The following is an 18,406-nucleotide window of genomic DNA, read 5'->3' on the forward strand; positions in this document are numbered from 1 at the left end:
GTGCCCTTTACCAAATCTTTCTTGAAAAGAGGTTGCCACATGTGCTTTTTACTTCCCAGAGAGATTTATTCGGAGAAGAGACTTTGCAGAGCCATCTATTAAAGAGGGAAAATTATTTGAGTTTAACAAAGACTATGATACTGCTTTTTAGTTTCTGCCTCTGCTGGCAAAAGGAGTTAGCACCACCATACAGAGTTAGTCACAAAAGCTTTTTAATTTTCATTGTGTTTTGAAGTTATGCTTTACTGTTGGACTGTTTTCATAGAATTTTTTCCCCACTTCTTTCAAACACTTTTTTTTCCCCCATCTCTATGTTTTTATGTTCTTTGTCATCCTCACTAAGTCTCACCAGCAGAAGGCGAGTCGAGCTTTCTAGGACTGGCAGGTTATTGTCTATACCTGTCACTTAGAGCTGAGCTTAGAAGGGAGGGTGTAAAAGCCCACAGAGCGGTGACTTGGCTGATGTAAAATGTCCTTTGAGCTACAGGTTGATCTGGTGCTCTGCCAAGACACTGCTTTTCCATGGTGTCAGTTTGCTTTGGCACAATAGGGTTAGGTGGGAATAGGAGAAGCTGTTGGATCTGGGTGGTGTCCTGGAAGGAGTAAATGGCACAGGAGGATTGATGCTGAACCAGGCATTGATGAAAGAGCCTCCATTCCATGAGGATTGCTCCATGAGGCAAATGAGTACAAAGGCAGAGGTAGCAGGGACTTTTTTGGGTGATTTCCAGACAAGAGCAGTGATGGTGCCTGTCTTATTGGGAATAAGTGACTGACTTTGGACTGGCTTTAAAAAGGCTGGTCAATTTTAGGACGTCCAAGAAATCTCTGGACTTTTCCAGTGTGGTGAAAATACCTGGGGTAGCACTGCAGGAAGTCCTGTGAGCAGTTGGTGGTATGTGAACATGTTTGTAGCACTCCATGGGATACACAGCATTGACGTCTCTGCCTCAGTGGTAGAGGAGAGAGAGAATTGAGGGAATCAGGCACTGCAAGGAAACACTTGGAAACAAGAACCAGCTTGGAAGGCTCCGTATTATGTTACTTTATGAGAGTTAAAATTACCAAGGAGTCTCCAAAAGAATGGCAGTTATGGCCTATGCAGGCTTTGTCCTTATGCTGCACAGTTTTCCTTAGCAGACAACTAATTTCGCCCTCCCCAACTGTTTGGTGGGCATGGGAGAGAAAAAGGGACGTGTCAGAAACCTTTGTTGTTCTGAACTACAAAAATCCATTTGACAGGAACAGAGGAGTTGCAGTGATTAAATCTGAGATTCCATCATCAGAAGCAGCAGGGATCAGCCACGTGGGCTGGGAAATAATTGCAGCGTTGGTTCTGATTAGGGAGAAACAGAACAAAAGTTGCTTTAAGGCTTCAGTTGTGCTGGTCCTCAGCATTTAAAGTGCAGGGCTTGCTACTGCTTACTCCAGCTTGCTTTATTTAAGGAATTATGGAATTTGAATGTCTATAGTACTATTTTTAAGCTAGAGTTTCTTCCTATAAGCTTTTTACTGGACCTCAGCTATTAATTTTCTTCATGTTTTAATGAATTAAAGAGAAGTCCTATGTTGCAAAGAAACTCTATGCAGCAATATCAACTTTCAGGTGCTTAATATGTGGCATCAGCAGATATGTGTCTCAGAGGTAGGAATACAAGTGTTTTAGAAGCTTAAGCACTGGGACAAGCCTTGCTCTCTCCATATTTTGGTACATGGTAAACTAAAACAGAAGCTTATCCTCACCCTTTTGCATTCAGAAGTGTTTATGGGTCATGAATTTTGCAATATCTCTGCTGTTTGTGGACTTCAGTTTGTTCCCAATGAGTGAAGAAGGTTAATAACATGTCGCAGCAATACATCAGCTGTGTACACTGTGAGGAGGACAAGCTGCCCTTCATATTCCCGTGGAAAGTGTTGATGACAGAATCTGTGAGATCAGATAGGGGAACGGGTCTTTGTTCTTAAAAAGTGAGGAGAACACTGTGTTTCCCCACAAAATAGTGTTTCAAAGCTCTCAGCCACTGTAGAGTAATTAGGGTTAGTTGATACTCAGCTGAGATTAAAAACCAAGAAAGATCAGAGCTTTTTGAAACATGTCCAGGCTGCAAAATATTCCCTGACGTGTGCGGTATTCCTTGTTCTGGTGCTTACGGTGAACCTCACCACGTATTTTTGGCTAAGGATTTATCCTTTACCAGGGCATAGCGCTACTGCTACCCCTGGGCTCTGCAGCTCCACAGTAAGAGTGTTTCCTCTGGAGTAAGGATGTTCTGGTTGCTGCAGCTTTTCCCACATAATGGGGTTGATACCGCATTTGTCATTAACATTTCCTAACTACCAGGCTGCAGAAGGGTGTTCCTCTGCTTTTGGCAGCCTGGGACTGTGGCCTTTCTTTAGTTCCTTTGCTTTTCTCCTAGTTCCACTTCTGAATTTGACCACAAAATCTGCCTGTGCTGCTTACATGGATGTGGAATTAAATGGAGTTAGTGCAGAAATGCATTTGGATTGCTGTGTCTGAAGCCATTGGACCCACTCCCATCAAATGCCTCCTGTGAAGTGCTAAGTGCTTTAAAATCCCACTGGGAATTACAGGCTTGAACTGCCTCTGTGAATGGACAAATAAAAGCCAGACAGTCGTTTGTTTATTTCACATTTGAAATGACTCTGAACTGCTCAGAGACAAGGAAAGTGGTAAATTTACACAGTGCTGAATTTGCTGCTGGTTGCTCAAATACCTGAGTATTGCTCCTGATGTCTGCAATATGGAAACCAGTAGAATGCTGGAGGGAATAGCAGTATTTGTCGCTGTCACCTGCCTGATGTAGCATGAAAAATACCTTAGGATTGTGAAAAACATGTTGGCAATTCAGCTACAATAGACTGCAATTTTATTTTTTTTCCCTTGGGTGGAATGGGGATGCTAGGAAGAAGGAGATCAAGTTTCCATGGCAGGAATTTATATGAGATAAAGTATCCTGTTCCTGTTTAATGTGGATAGGATTTAGATGCTGACTTTCTTAGGTTATTTTTTCAACAATCCTAGCTTTTATTTCATTAATTTTCTTTTCCTTTTTGACTGAGATGGCAAAACATCAAAGCTTAGTGAAGACTTGCTCATCAGACACCAGCAGCGGTACCAGATCAAGGATCAGTTTGGAAGTCAAAAGTGGTCAACAGCTATTTTGGCCTATTTGTGCTTTTGGGTTTCTATTTGATACCAGTTTTCCCAGAGGAGAGACCAGGGTTCAGGACAGCTGTGTCAGCATGGAAGAACCCTGACTGAGTAAACATATCCTGTGTAAATTTGGCTAAGTCCTGTGATTTCTCAGTATTAATAAAACCTCAGTAGGGCTGGATAAGGTTATGGTAAAGTGAGGCAGAAAAATCACTCAAGTTTTGAAATACTGGGCTCCATGGAGATGCCCAAGGTAGTAGTCTATGGAAATGGGAAGCTATTAGAAAATAAGGAATCTTTTCTGGATACTCACAAAATACAGTTTGTTTTAATGTATTTGTTACTGTGAGAAAAATGTTATCGGGGAAGTTTGTCCCACAGAGCCTTGGCTTAAACAGCCATGTCCAAAGTATCTGACTTATGCAGACAGTCAGCTAAGAGATGTAATAGTATTCCAGCTCCTAATCTTCTCCTTATCCCAGGGTGAGGTAGGAATGTGCATCTGATATTTGTAATGGATCTGGCCCTTGTGCTTACAGAATGGACTCAATGCTCTGCACCTGGCAGCCAAAGAGGGCCACGTGGGACTGGTACAGGAATTGTTGGAAAGAGGCTCAGCTGTGGATTCTGCCACTAAGGTAATTCATGCACGTCTGTAAGTTTATTCAATACATGTGAGAAATACAGAAAAAACCCCAAAAAGTACAAAATAAGAGAATAATATAATTACTGCACTGATATTTAAACTGTTATTTCTGTTACGGCTGGGGAGTCTCTGCTGAAGCTCACTGTAAGTAAGTGAAGAGGAAAATATAATTTGTACTGTAATAGAGGGGAAGCATTAGAAGTTTTTAGCAATGCCAGATTTTCCTTATTTCCAGTGACAGGTTCTCTGTATTTTAAGGAGAATTAGTATAGCTCCAAGTAGTAGATTTTTTCAAATTTGTGAAAATCTGTAACTGACTTTATCATATCTGGAGTCTTTTCACCCATGGGCACAAAGGAAAGAACACCCATGGGATAAGTTGTTTTTCCTTCAGCCCTTCCTCAGGCAGGCACATGCACATGAATGCTATAAAAAACTGCTGATTGAAATGATTCCTGAAAAAGGTTAACGGTAACTTGAATTTTCCACTTCCCTCTAACAGAAAGGGAACACAGCCCTGCACATTGCATCCTTAGCAGGACAAGCTGAAGTTGTCAAAGTTCTGGTGAAGGAAGGAGCCAATATTAATGCACAATCTCAGGTATGGTGCTCTTGTCCCTTCTCAGTTCTGAAAGTTATTTGGTGAGCTTTTATAAGATAGATCCGCGATATTAGGCGCTGCTTCTAAACATCCAAGCCTGAAAAATCAAGCAAATGGAGGCATTCTTTGGTAAGTAGAATAAAAGTAAAAACTGAATTGAAGTCATTATGTGCTCATTGTGTGATACCGGAACTCGTATTGTTGGTGACTGAAAAAATTCTGAAACAATTTATTGAAGCACACTAGGAATTCCTAAAATATTTCCAAGTGTCTAAATATTATGTGTGAGTGGTATCTGGTGAGCAGTAATGAAGATAATTTCTCAAGGGCTTAATTTGTACAATTGCTTTTTATGGTTATTTTTTGGTAAAAGTTTGCAGATAACTTACTCCAGGCTTCCAGACACTTTCTGTATGTGATGAGAAAGAATTTCCATCAAAAGTTTGCAATGTACATTTGAACTGGGGAAAATCACCTTGTCCTGGCAGGGAAACCAAGTGTAAAAATGGCACTCTTATTTCCACTGACATGAAACACGTCTCGTCTTCCAAAACACATCAGAGGATGGGGTGATGTCCCCTACCTATGATTTCCTTTGATTAGGGTTAAGAGCCATTTCTCAAATAAATAATTTGGTTAATGTTTGTAAACGCTGCCTTAATTATAGCAACTGTCTTTAGCTATAAGGGGCTGAACAGATGATATAGATGATAAAGAAACCACATCTTTCTGAGGTACCTGGCTGGTGACATCCTCAAAAAAATTTAAATTTTCCTAGCACTGGCTCCACACCTTGCTTGCCCAGACCTGGGAGACTGGGACCTGGAGGGTTTCCTGTTGTTTGACATTACAAATTCACCATGGACCAGGGTAAAGTAAGTAGAGAGCAGGAGATGAACAAGCAGCTTTACAAAATGAATGTTTGTCTGTACCTTTAGCACATTTTAAGACAAGAGAAAGCAATTGAAAAAAACTTTAAGCTGCCTGACTCCAAGATTTTAACAATGTGTTCTCTATTACACTTTTTGCGCCAAAATGACTGAAGAGCTCTCTAAGGACAGCTGATGGTCAGTTGCTCCCCATGCTCTATTCCCATTAAAGATAAGAAACATAATTCCTTCGTTCAAAAATATAGCGAACTCCTTTCATAATGAACAAACTGGATGTTTTCTTCATATGTTTATCAGCCTTTTCATGTAGAAGATAAAAAAGTCTTTAATGTTTTGAGCATGGTAAGAGAAATAATTGTAAAAAACAATACTTTCATGAAGCATTATTCCTCAAAAAGTCTTTGTGAAGGTTTTTCCTTAGGCTGAAAAAATAAATGAGGTTTTCTAAATTAAAAAAAAACAAACCAGAAATTAGAATTGGAAAATGTTTATGTAGTATTCTAGTTTTAAACACATTTATTGTTCTCACTGGATGCTTTGTGTAGTGTACACAGAGCTGTTAACAGGCATTTGCTACTTGACTTAATTGAGTTAATCTGATGGAGGACATTTTCCCCATTACTGCTCACTGGTTGCCTCCAGGCAGGATGGATTGGAACTGCTGGGATACAGATGTCCTGCATTTGTGCCTTGTTGTCTTAATTAAATAAGTCCTGTTGACTGGGAGCTTGAGTCCTTAATGTGGTGTCATCCAGCTTTGGGGCCTTTGAGTTGTCTTTCTGGCCTGCTGTGCTTTTCCAGAAGAGGTGGATGAGATGGATAATAGCTGCTTCAGGCAGGAGATGGTCAAAGGCTCTTGCTGCCACTGCCAGAGGAAACATTCCAGTGGAAGGTGTCCCTTAATTATAAAGTAACTTTTTTGCGCTCCGTGAGTGGAATGAAGCCGATGAATGCTGCCTTTCTGCTTAAGGTTGCATTGACATATCAAGAATCACATATCACAGAAAATGAATGTTAGAGAGAAAAAAACCCCAGAAACTCCAAAATTAATAAAGAATAGACACATGATTTATGATAACAGATGAAGAAAGGTTCAAGCATACATAACTACAGCTGGTCAAAAAAGAAAAATAGGAAGTTAGAAAAAGGGAAGAAGAATGACTGAACAGAATCTGCTTGAGTTCTCAAATAATAAGGTTTATTTATCTAGAAACATGTCACTGATGGAAAAAAAGGAGAAAAAAATCATATCAGGAAAGAGCTTAATCGAGAAAGTGAGAAATGAACAAAAATACAAATTAAAGGTAAAATGGAATACAAAAGTGAGAAATTATAACTGAAATGCTCAACTTCTCGTTCTTACATTTTCCCTCAATTCCACTTCTAAAAATAGGTGCCATATTGTCACCTTTAAATTTTTTAGGAGCAGTTGTTGCTATTGAGGGCATATTACATCTTCTCCTTGGTATCTCTGTTATTTCACACTTTATATTTTTTAGGCCCCTGTGAAATGGCATTTGCTGGTAGTGATTTAATGCCAGGAGAGTTACTCTGGTTGGTCCATCACTTCCTCTTTAAGGAATTCAGTACCTGTCAAGGCCATTCTCATTTTCAGTGATGACAATTTCCCTTAGTGACAAAATTTCTTCTCTGATTGTGAACTGGTAGATAAAGGACTAGTTGCAACTCCAGCTTGTTCAGTTTCTCGTTTTTCCTTTCATTTTCTCCATTAAATTGCATAAAAACACTGTCCTTTATCAAAACTTATAAGCAATGACATCTGAAACACCACACTCATTTCCTAGTTCCTTGCAACAGCAAAATAACAGAATTATCTCAGAAAATGCTATTAAACCCACTGTAACCACTGGGATTACAAACCCCATCTGTGCTATCTGAGGCCGTTAAGCATTCTGTGCTCTGATTTTATAGATTTTGGGTTTATATTAGATTACTTTGCCCTTCAGTTTCATGTTAGCCTTCAGAGCTGTTATTCTGTTCATCTTCCTCTTTTAAAAGCTCTGTTCCTTTTGAGCTAACATGTCATCAGTGCTATTTTTAGAAAAGTAATTTCTATTTTCATGCAAAGCCTAATTGCACAGTGATTACTAATTGAATGACTCCACTTCCAGTTGCATGCGTGCCATTTGAGAGCTCATGTCTTCCAGGAGTGTGTTTCAGGCAAAGGGTGGGACGAGGGCACACCCAGAATGGCCAAAGTTTTACAGGTTGCTGCTATCCCTTGGCGTATTTCCACCAAGAACTGGACAAGTGTGGAGTGTTTTGGTTCAGTTAGAAGCACCTTTTACTACAAATATTAAATAGTAAATATATTTATATAATGAGTATCTATAAGCCCTTCACTTGATTGACTCCACTCATAGTTCAATGAGCAAATCTAGACAGGTATCATCAGGTGAAAACCTGATTTCTGCAATTTCTCTCCTTGATTTGGCCATGATTTTGGTCCCGTGTCGATCTGACCAGGCTGCACTTGTTGATAATGAATGGATGGTATGAACAAGAAGGCACAGTGGGTAATGGATCCACTGGGGCATTGCAGGCTGTTCCTTTGACCTTTGTGTTTCCTTGCAGAGCAGAACAAGGTCCGTGCCATGGATCGATGCCAGCTTCTGTACTCTGTATTCACTGGGGTGGGTGAATCCTCTAGGTACTTCTGAATTTCAGCGGGAAATTCAGGCCAAGTCTTCAGGGAGCATTGGATTGTTCCATCAGGCAGACCCATGGAAGTGGAGTTGGCCACTCGCTTCTGTCACATCCACCCACACCCATGCCCCCATGACACACTTTCACTGAGCCTGGTGTTACACTTCTTGCATAGCTGGATCATCTCTTTACCCCAAACTACTTCTTAGTTGTTGCTTGTGCATTAGAAAAGTACCTACATTTTGTGCTCTTCCTCCCAATGAGATCTACATTTTTGAGATATCAGGAATTCTTACGTGAGTTCTTGAGTTTTTTTTCCAGGTGGAAGAAATATCACCAGATTTAGTGAGTCCAACCCTTTCTTCTGATAAATTACTCTTTGTCCCTGTCACTTTCTCTTTAAGTCATCCTGGACCATCTGACTCAGGTAGAGGCATCAGAGATGTCCGATAACTGGAAATCAGCCTTCCAAATGTGCTGATAGCCTGACTGCAGTAACCCTAATAACTGTGTGTACCTGTAGACTGTCCCTGCAGCAGTGATGCTGAACCGTCCTGACCATGCCTTCCTTGCATCCTGACATTGCTCCATTCCCAACAAGGTCAAGAAAAGCCTCCTGTGGACAGTTGCACCTCCTAGGATGAGGCACTTTGACAAATGCCAAGTGTTTGAGGTATAAAGCTGAAAAGTAGAAGGCAAAATGAGTAAATACAATCTGCTCCTGTTTGGGAACTGTAAGGAAACTGTCATACCCTGGAGTCACCTAAGAAAGAAGTGATTCCCTTCAATTTTAAAATTCCTGCCACTGAATTTACAATGGGATGCGTTCCCCATTAGCACAGGTTGTGTTTTGACCCTTGCTTTGTTTAGGGGCCCTCACGAAAGGAGGAGCTGCCTTTTAATCATCAGATTATTTAAAGTGACCCAGATACGGAGAACAAGGATTAGATAAATCAGTCCTCCCCCAAGCTGATTTTGTTATTTAAAAGCCCTCCGGTTTCCTTTCCTTGACATCCTGCTCTAAGCGCATTGTGCACACATTAGCCAAGAAATGTTTTTGCTTAAATTTGCCCCTGTTATGGTCACCACTTCCTAGGTCAACACACAGGACGTGCTGTTGTGACTGCTCGAGCATTCTTATCCAGACTTCTCATCAGATGGAAGCAATCCCTAGGGCGGCACATTTCCAAAAGGAACGATAAGAGCTCCTTGAACGTCCACATTCCATGTTACCACAAAAGCAAAGGGAGGATTTAGGTGATTCTCAGAGAAGTGATCAGCTTGTCTCTCTCAGGATGCCCTAGGATTTGCTTTACCAGGGATTGCTCCCGCCATGGGTTGTAAGGATAATCTAACCTTTGGAATGGAATACATTTTGCAGAGTATTTGCTACTCCATTATGACAAAAGGTTTTAATTCCACCAAGTGGGTTTTTCTGCTTCTATATCAATATATTTAGAGCGTCAGATTTTTAGCTGCTGTGTATCAAGAGGAGTAATTTAGCTACAGTTTGTCATTGCTAATGTAATAAAGGGTCAGGCCCATTATTTGTTCACTGGAGGGGAAAAAATGGAAGAAGTGCCTTTTAGAGGATTATATGGGTTTTGAGGGACATAAACAAAAGTTGTACATTAAGAAGAATGAAAAAACCCAAATATTTCAAACAACAAAGACTGAAAACCAACTGAAAATATTTACAGTATGTGTCTGAGTCCATTTTACTGTAAAAGTGCTATAAAAGAACGAGTGGTCCAGATGGAAAGATTCTGATTGAAACAAGAAATGTTTTTTTCAGTCAGTAATAATTATTCTTAAAGTGTATAAGCTTTAGGGGGCTGCAGGAACTCAGCATGCCAGTGGGAAGGGTAAGGGCTTACCAGACCAACACACCATATTTCTCCCCTGCTGGGATGACACAGTGGTGACTGTGAGAACCAGGCAGTGCAAATGCTAGCCATGTATGTTTATGAGCGTAGGGATGACTGAGCCACAACCAAATAAATAGAAACATCTTTTTTTTTTTTTGCTTTAACACAATATTGTCTTCCTTCCAGCCCTCAGCCACACACAATAAATGGATACTTTCAGGACTGCTTTTCTCTTAGCATGTTTTGGAAGACAAACCCCAAATGCAGTTTTGGATGAGTGCCCAGATTCAAACCTGAAACTCTTCCCAGACTAAGCCTTTGGACCCTCACCTATGCCCAGTATCAAGGTGGTGTCTTCTTGTGCATGACTAATCTGTTCTCTTCCCATTATTCTCCATCAGCTCCATTTCTATTACAAGCTCCCTTGGTGTAAAAATGCCATTTCCAGGGCATGGAACATCTTGATTCTGCCTGGCTGTGTTTCAGGCTGTTATTACTTTGCTGTCCTTGAGGAAAAAATGGTGGTATTTGAAGCTGCTGAAATAGAATGTTTGTGCTCTTTAAATTCAGCATCTCAGCTCGGAAGTGACTTCAACTCACACTTCCCAAGAGGGGCCTTGCAGTAGGGAGGCAGCAGGTGTCATACACGTAGTGCTGCTCTTGGAGTCCTGGGTGATATCTCATGAATGAACTTGCCAAGTTTGTCACAGCCCAGACAGCATCATTTATCCATAGGCTTTGTCGTTATTGCCATGGTGTAAGTATAGAGTGGCAAACACTGTTTATATTATTAGGGAATTAGTGGGACAGCTGAAGGGGCGGTGCTATTTTCAGTGTAGGCTTCTGTGTCACTACATTTTAAAAAAATATTTATTACAAGTTAGTTTATAATCTGTTGTCTCATCTGTAAATACTATTTTCTTTTCTTTTTTTTTTTTTTTTTTTTTTTTTTTGTTTAACCGTTTGGACCAGTTTAGGGACCAGCCTCCCTAAATCCAGTAATTCTTATCTTGTTTCTGGGTACTTTACTCATCTTCTGTGGGACTCTGTGGGCCTCAGCATCTGCCATGTGTGATGGATGCGAGAATTGCCACCTCAATGATTGGCTGACACTTGCTGGGGGATTTTATGACAGGTTCGAGTACAGCAGTTTGCTTTCCCCTTAGGGTGTGCCACTTTACATCCAGCATTTCTATGTGCACAAATACTTACATCTAATCTCTATGTCATCCTCTCTAGCATTTTCTAGCTTTATTATAAAAGGAAATGATAGCCCAGGCAAGTGACTATATAACGTACTGCTCACTTGGAAGTATGGAAGAAAGATTCTGCCCAGAAAACATGTGGTGCTTTGGTCAGAAATCCACAGTATTTCATTCTGTTGTGGATGTATCTAAAAGTGTTTTTATTGAATCTCTCTCTCTTACAGTGTGGGTATAGGAGCTCTTGATTTGAATATTCCCCATCTTTCTTCAGAGTAGCCTACTTCCTGTTGACTATATGGCAAAGTGAGATTCCTTAGGCATCTTAAAATTAAATTATATGAACTTCCCTTTATCTTATCCCTTTATCTTACACCCTTATCTTCACAAATTTCACAGTTGCTGTTAGATTGAATGTAAATGTAGATGTCACAGTTCAATTATTTATGAGATTTTTTTAATGAAAAAGAGTATGGATTATCTGTGTCATGGAAAAATATAATCTAATGAAAATGACATACGAAGGCAAATAATTGTTACAATTACTGCTACGTTAAAATCCTGGATTTTGATGTAAGCTGAGAGCAACCAAAAAGAGACTTTTAAAAATTGACATAGGTACCTTGATCTATCCTTAATTCACCCTTTTATACAGAGAATCTCTCGTGCTCGGATACAATCCTCTTATGAAGAGTTTATTTATAGACTGGCTGAAAATAATGCTCTGAGCATAATGCACTGAGCAAAGTTCCCAGAATTGTGGTATTAATGGTTCTATCAAGACGTGTACTTTGAATTTAGCTTGCAGATGGCATTTATTTGTCACTCCCATATTTCATTGATTACAATTAGTTTATTGCTTGGATTGTTAGAGGATTTTTCACTGAGTCGCTGAGGATGGAGTCACAAGGGCTGAGGATGGAAGACACCGCTGGGGCTCATCTTGTCCACCCTCTGCTCAAGCAAGGTCACCCACAGCCAGCTGCCCAGGAACATGTCCTGGTTTTTGAGTATTTCCGAGGATGGAGACTCCACAGCCTCTCTGGGTGACCTGTGCCAGTGCTTGGTCCCCCTCCCAGTAAAAAAGTGTTTTCTTAAGCTCAGTTTGTGCCCACCACCTCTGTTCTTTTCCTTCCCTGCATAACATTGTCCTGTTTGAGAGAGAATAACCTTTGCTGGAGTTATTTTCTCTCCTGTAGAGATTCCTGGCAACTGGGATAAGGGAAACAGTGTCTGCAGGTAGAACTGTTAAGGTGATGTGTAGGTGCCACTGATTTAGACTGGTACTGGTGGAAAGTGGGGAAAACAGGAAGATGAATTGTCTGTTGCTGAATAAAGATTTAGATCAGAAACTTACTGTTCTTGTTGAAGTTGAGCAATATTCTGAAGAACAGAAAAAAACCCTGGAACAGGTCTTGAACTTGAAGGCCCCCAAATGACCATGATCTTAACTGCATAAAACATTTTAGTATTAGTATTTTATTAGTATTAATATTTATATTAGTATTTTAGCACATGACCATGGCGCACACAGGTCTTCTGATGTGTGTGAGCTGTTTGATGAATAATCTAAGTTTGTCTCAGTTATGTCTCATCCTTAATGTCAATATCTGTTTTTCTTAAGTAAAACTAAGTAGATCTGAGCATTTTGATGTAAGCCATTGCATGAGGTGCCAGTTTTCTTGCCTTTCCTGGTCATCTCTGTCATCTAGTACAGTCTTAAACAGTTCCTAGAGGTTTATAAAATAAAATAGTTATGTTCATCTGGGTTTATGTTGACTAGTCAAAGGATATGTTGCTAATTCTCATGAAGCCTCTTCAAATAGGCACAGTGTAGAGATTATATATCTCTATTTTCTGTCTTTTCCTTATCAATATGTAAAAAAAGATATATATTTATATATATATGGATATAAGGTGTATGGATAGTATAGGTATGTGGACACTAAAGTCCACAGCCAGCAGTTCAGTACTGCATGTGAAGAGGAACCTTAGTTCCTTGAAAGGCTGCCATGAAATAAAACTCCACCAAGCTATAGAACTGCATCAATACTCTAATAACCCCTCTGCTTCTTCAGTCTGTGTTCTTCATTAGGGCTCGGGCACAATTTAATTATACAAATTCTGAGTCATATATAGACTTGCCAATTTGTATTAATAGCTTGAAGAATCATTTGAGAGCTACTCGTTTTCTCCAATTAGCCAGTAAATCAGTGAATGTAGCAGAAAGAACAGAGTATGAAATATACTCTGTTCAGTGAGAATTTCTCACTCTGACGTTATATTACAGCAGTAAACATCTTGCAGTACACATTTGTGGGGCTAATGAAATTGGAGTATTCTGTCCTCACCACGAATACTCAGATGAAACAATTGTTGGGAAATGAATGTTATATATTATTACACAATTAATTTCGATTTTTCAGGTGATGCACCAAACCTAAACATACAGACATAACATGATTGCACAGCTGGGCTTTACAGGAAAGAAGAATGTAGTGCATTTCTCCTTTTCCAGGTCACAGTTGGTATTCTTCCTTTAATTCTGGATAGTATGGGATCCTAAACTGAAGGGAAATTCATTGAAATAAGAAGTTCCCAGCACTGGCCCAATAAAATTGCTGAGTTCTATTCCACATGTTAAGGAGAGAGGTCAGTCTCCCTTGCAGTATGGCCATGGAGAATAATTTCCCAGTATGTCATGGATACAGCAGGAGACGCTTTGGGACAGTGAAACAAAAGTCAAGGGAAAATGTTTTCTTTAGGTTGGGGAGCTATGGGATTTTGAGCTTTGAAATATCTCTAGAAGCAGAACAGAGAGCTGAAGCATTGGTGTATAGCTCTTGGCAACTAAAAGATGAGAAACTGGAAAGGGGATTTTAGATTGACAAAAGGAAATGAAGGGAAGGATCTGCTTTTGTGTGGGCATTTCCATTCAGCTGCAGGACTGGCTGAGAGAGAGAAACGCTGTGGAGGAGAAAGACAGATCACAGAAACCATGTGGGGTGGGAGGAGGATGGAACACCTGGGGTCCAGTGGCCAGGGGAAAAGGAAGAGCACTAGCAGGGCTAGCACGTTATCCCACTGTGCACAGCTTTGCCAAGGAGAGCAGGCATATTGGGAATCCTAAAATAGGAGTTTCCTGGCTGAGGGCCAGGACTGTTGCAGTTGGGGACACTGCAATTAGAAACTCTGAAACCAGAGCTTTGCTGAAAGCAGACTTCTCCCTGCCAGCAGACAAAGTCAGGCTTGACCTTGCCAGGGGGAGAAATTCACGGGAATTTTTTCCAGCATGTCTGGTAAAGGCAGTTTTGCATATAAATCTTAGCATATTGTAATTCCCCAAATGAGCCAGATTTCAACAAAATATATACAGTAGTTTTTAGACTATAAATAAAGCCTGAGGGAAAACAAAGAGACTATGACTTTACGTGCAAGAATTTTCTTTCTCCTAATTGCTGTACTTTCAGGTGTGATTATAGCACACGTGTGATAGAATGGGCACTCTTCTGGGTCTCTGTGTAGAAAAATACTTAGTATTTCTTGGTATTAAAAGGTCATTAAGTCATGTGTGCCTTGTTTATAGTCTCCTAATCCAGGATTTATTGTCCTAGTTGTGTTCCAGAACCAGGGACTTGAATTGATTAAAAAAAATAGATTCTTCAAAGCTTTTAAGCAAATTGATTTTCTGTGGCTTGAAAATTGTCATATTTGCCCAATTTAGCGGGTGTGATCCGTGTAATATTCCGAGCTAGAAGGATTTTACAAACGGCGCGTGTTACGTTTGAGAGATTAACTTCACCATTCAAATGCAGATGAGGCGAGTGGAAAATTTCTATTAGTTATCCCTCATAGTTTGCCACGTTGGTCCTTTCCGGAGTGGGAAGGAGAGCCGGTGCAGTGAGCCAGCTCGGTTACCTGCAGGTTACCTGCTATTCCCTACAGCTGCAATGGAAAAGAACCCAATCTGTTCCTAATTCCCTCTGCCAGCTCATGCCTCTGCTTAGTAATCCTAATTATGCGGTGAACAGCATTCCTTCATTTTATGTTATGATGGGATCTCTAATCTCCCCCTCCCTGTTAAGAGCTGTCTGAGGAGCAGCCGGGAGACCAGAGGTCCCTGACTTCACAGCTCCTGCCCCGGGGGGGGAAAATGGGAGAGGCTGGCTCTGTGTGCTTCCAGTTTGCTGCCTGGTTTTAGCAGTGATTTGGGAGGAGGGAAGCTGCCCATCAGCCTGACCTTATTGTTTAAGAGGCTTTTCTTGATGTCTAACCTGAATTTTCCCTCCAGCAGCCTTGTAAACTCTGTGCTTTTTTGTTCTAGTCATCATGATCATGCAGAACAGACCTTCACTCTCCCCTTTAAAGACTGTTTTCCTTCACTTTGCCCTTTCCAGCCAGAACACCACCATTTTTTAGGTTTTTCTTGAACAAAGATAGCTTCCCTAAGGAGATAGATTTTTATGCCAGTGCAAGGGTTGTTTTTATTACAGCAGAATGAGCTGCTTGACCAGTGACCAGTCTCTGTAAGACTGCTGTGACCTTCAGGACCTTTTCTGCAGAATTCTTCTCTAACTTGTCATTCCCTGTGTGTATAGTTTATTTTTCCTGCAGTAGTGAAGGAACTTGTATCTGTCCCTACTAAATTACCTTTGTAGCTCTTTTGTCCATGGTTTCAAATGATAATCCTGTGGTGTGATGGACTTGCAGACTATGTTGGTCATGCTGTCTGTGATTATAATAGTCATATAAGAGTCAATCATTTGAGTAATTTCTGAGAATATTGGGTAATAACTGACTCCTGTGCAAAGCCACTCGAAATACATCCCCCAGTTTTGGCATTAAACGGCTGTTAATTGTTCTCTGGGTGCTGTTTTTTAACTCTATGTCCCAGGATCATCAATGGGAATACCAGAACATTATGCAAAGCAGCATTAAAAGACTTGCTACAAAATATATGACAGTTACCATATGACATCCACAACATAAATTAGGTTTATTGCTTGAACAGTCCTCTACATTTGTAAACACAGAGGGGGGTTGTAAAGATATCAGTTCTACAATCTCTGTATTATCTAGTGACTGAAAAATGAGATTTCATTTCAGTGGGAAATTACTGGAATATTTCCACAGCGGGTTTCCTAGAAAGAATAATACTGGCTTCTCTGAAACAAGGTTTTTAGTTATCATGGTATTTGTATTAATTCCGATTGCTTGTGTGAATGCACAACGCTGTCATTCCGTGTGACAGCACACAAGATAATAAAAAAAATCAAATAAATTGCGTGTTTGAAGTCTGGTTTATGGTTTCTTTTCTAGTTAAAAGTGACCTTTTAAGCCAGAAGTATAGGTGATTATGTCTTCTTTTGGTACATGGTAATCTACAGAATATTGAAGAATTTTCTAAAGTCTTTGTAGAAATCTTAAAAACTCTTAGAAGTAAATTATGGATCAGACAGACAGCTCGCTTCCATGCCTTTCTTTCCTCAGGATTTTTTTGGTAATTAATTACAAACGTTTGCATTAAATTACTTTAATGTCAAGAAAGAAGTTGCATTTCTAACGTAGGTTGATTGACTTGGAATAATTTTTTTACTTACTGCTTTATCCAGAGCAAATTCTTTTAATAAATGTAGGTCATTTTAATGTATGTTTTTAATTAAATGATAGCTGAACCTGCTGTATGGTCAGAAATGCAGTTGTTCCTTCGGAAAGCTGGGTTCCTTTATGTTGGATGATTTGCAATGTTTTATGTATTACAAAATTTTATGTAAGATGTTAAACCTTTGCTATCTCTACTCAGCTTGTCAGAAGGTATGGACTTCATGGTCTCCAGGGGATGACGTCTTTGGTTAAGTAAATGTAATAAATGGAGGAAACTCTTGCTTTCCTGTCAGCTTTCATAAAACTTTATTGCCAGCTTTACATCCCTGAGCACTATCAGCAAGGAATAGCTGTATTAATAATTAGTGTGTCCATTGCTTCCTTAAAATATGTCAGAAGAAAATGAGTGTGAAAGCGTGGAGTGTTGTGTGGGTTTAAGTGGCACTGAACATGACTGTGTTACGTGAAAAATACAAGGCTGTTCTTCTTACATTCAGTTACAAAACGCAAATGCTGTTTATTTATTTGCGGTTCATTATTGGTACATACCCTTTCCACGTGACACGATTTTCTCCTGTGTTCTTCCTAGAATGGCTTTACTCCTTTGTACATGGCAGCTCAAGAGAACCACATTGAGGTGGTGAAATATCTCCTGGAGAATGGAGCCAACCAAAGCACAGCTACCGAGGTGAAGGGGTTTTCTCATATTTTTCTTTGCCTGTGTGTTCAGATCACTTGAAGTCAGGACTGTGTGGGCTGTGTCCAGAGGGCTTGTCAGTGTCAATTGGTATCAACAGGTAGTTGTTAACAAGCTTGGTTGTAGAACCACAGAGTGGTCTCGGTTGGAAAAGACCTCTAAGATTGAGTCCATCCATTAACCCAGCATGTGGGCCTTGGGATTTTAGTTGAGTTCAGAAGTGATGAGGCTCTCTCTGGTGCTGGGTTCACAGAACCATTTGGGAAGTCACCTACTCCAACGTCCTGCTGCTGTTCCCCTGAGTTACACTGATTCAGGAGCTCTCCTGTGACTTGGTGTAATTTGTGAGTAGTCGTTATTGGCTGTGACCAGCGTAAACTGGAAACCAAACGGCTGACAAGGATTGCATCAATGAGCTTGGCAGGCAATGGGCTGTTTTCTCCATGGACACTTCATTTCTACTGCTGGACCGCGTGGGTGTAAATAGGCAGAAGGATGGTATTAATTGGGGATCTGGATTGTAAACCTGTAGTAATGTCTGTGCAAGCAGGGCAAACACCTAATTTGGAGAGATGATACTCCATCTCAAGAGAAACTGAATCTCACAAGCTTCCTTCTGCATATGAGAGGGTTTAGGGGCAATGGAGAAAACTCGTTGGTCCTTAGGACTGGGCTCATTCTGTTTCCTACTCCTGCTCTCTTTCTGCCAAATGTTCTTTATTCCAAGCCAAGGGGGTGAGTGTACAGGCTCTGTGCTGCAAAGTGTGTCATCTTCCTGTTTGTTCTTCGGATGTGAATGTGCCATGAGAAGTAGCTATAGCAAAGTTCCTCTCTGGTCAGAGCTTTTGTTCATGTTTATTGTTTTCTCTAGCCTGTCCAGAAACATTCCCCTTCTGGACCGCCTTCACGAGTGGATGAATTTGAAATCCTGGTGCTTTTATGCTTCCTTTCCTTCCCTTTAAACCTGTCGGTGTTAACAGCTGTCTTACTGTCCCTTCTTTCAGCGGATACTGTGCCATTTGATGACAGCTCCTAAAATAATCCCCTCATAGATGT

General features: G+C 40.4%; 1 protein-coding gene across 1 annotated transcript in view; it reads left to right on the forward strand.

Moving 5' to 3' along the window:
* The window catches only part of ANK2 (ankyrin 2), a 139,328-nt gene that overhangs the window by 15,647 nt on the left and 105,275 nt on the right, over positions 1–18,406 (forward strand). Inside the window, 3 exon segments of the mRNA XM_039551201.1 lie at positions 3,715–3,813; positions 4,324–4,422; positions 17,243–17,341. Of these exon segments, the coding sequence (XP_039407135.1) occupies positions 3,715–3,813; positions 4,324–4,422; positions 17,243–17,341 (297 nt within the window).

The sequence above is a fragment of the Corvus cornix genome, chromosome 4, assembly GCF_000738735.6.
Source record: "Corvus cornix cornix isolate S_Up_H32 chromosome 4, ASM73873v5, whole genome shotgun sequence".
NCBI classification, from domain to species: domain Eukaryota; kingdom Metazoa; phylum Chordata; class Aves; order Passeriformes; family Corvidae; genus Corvus; species Corvus cornix.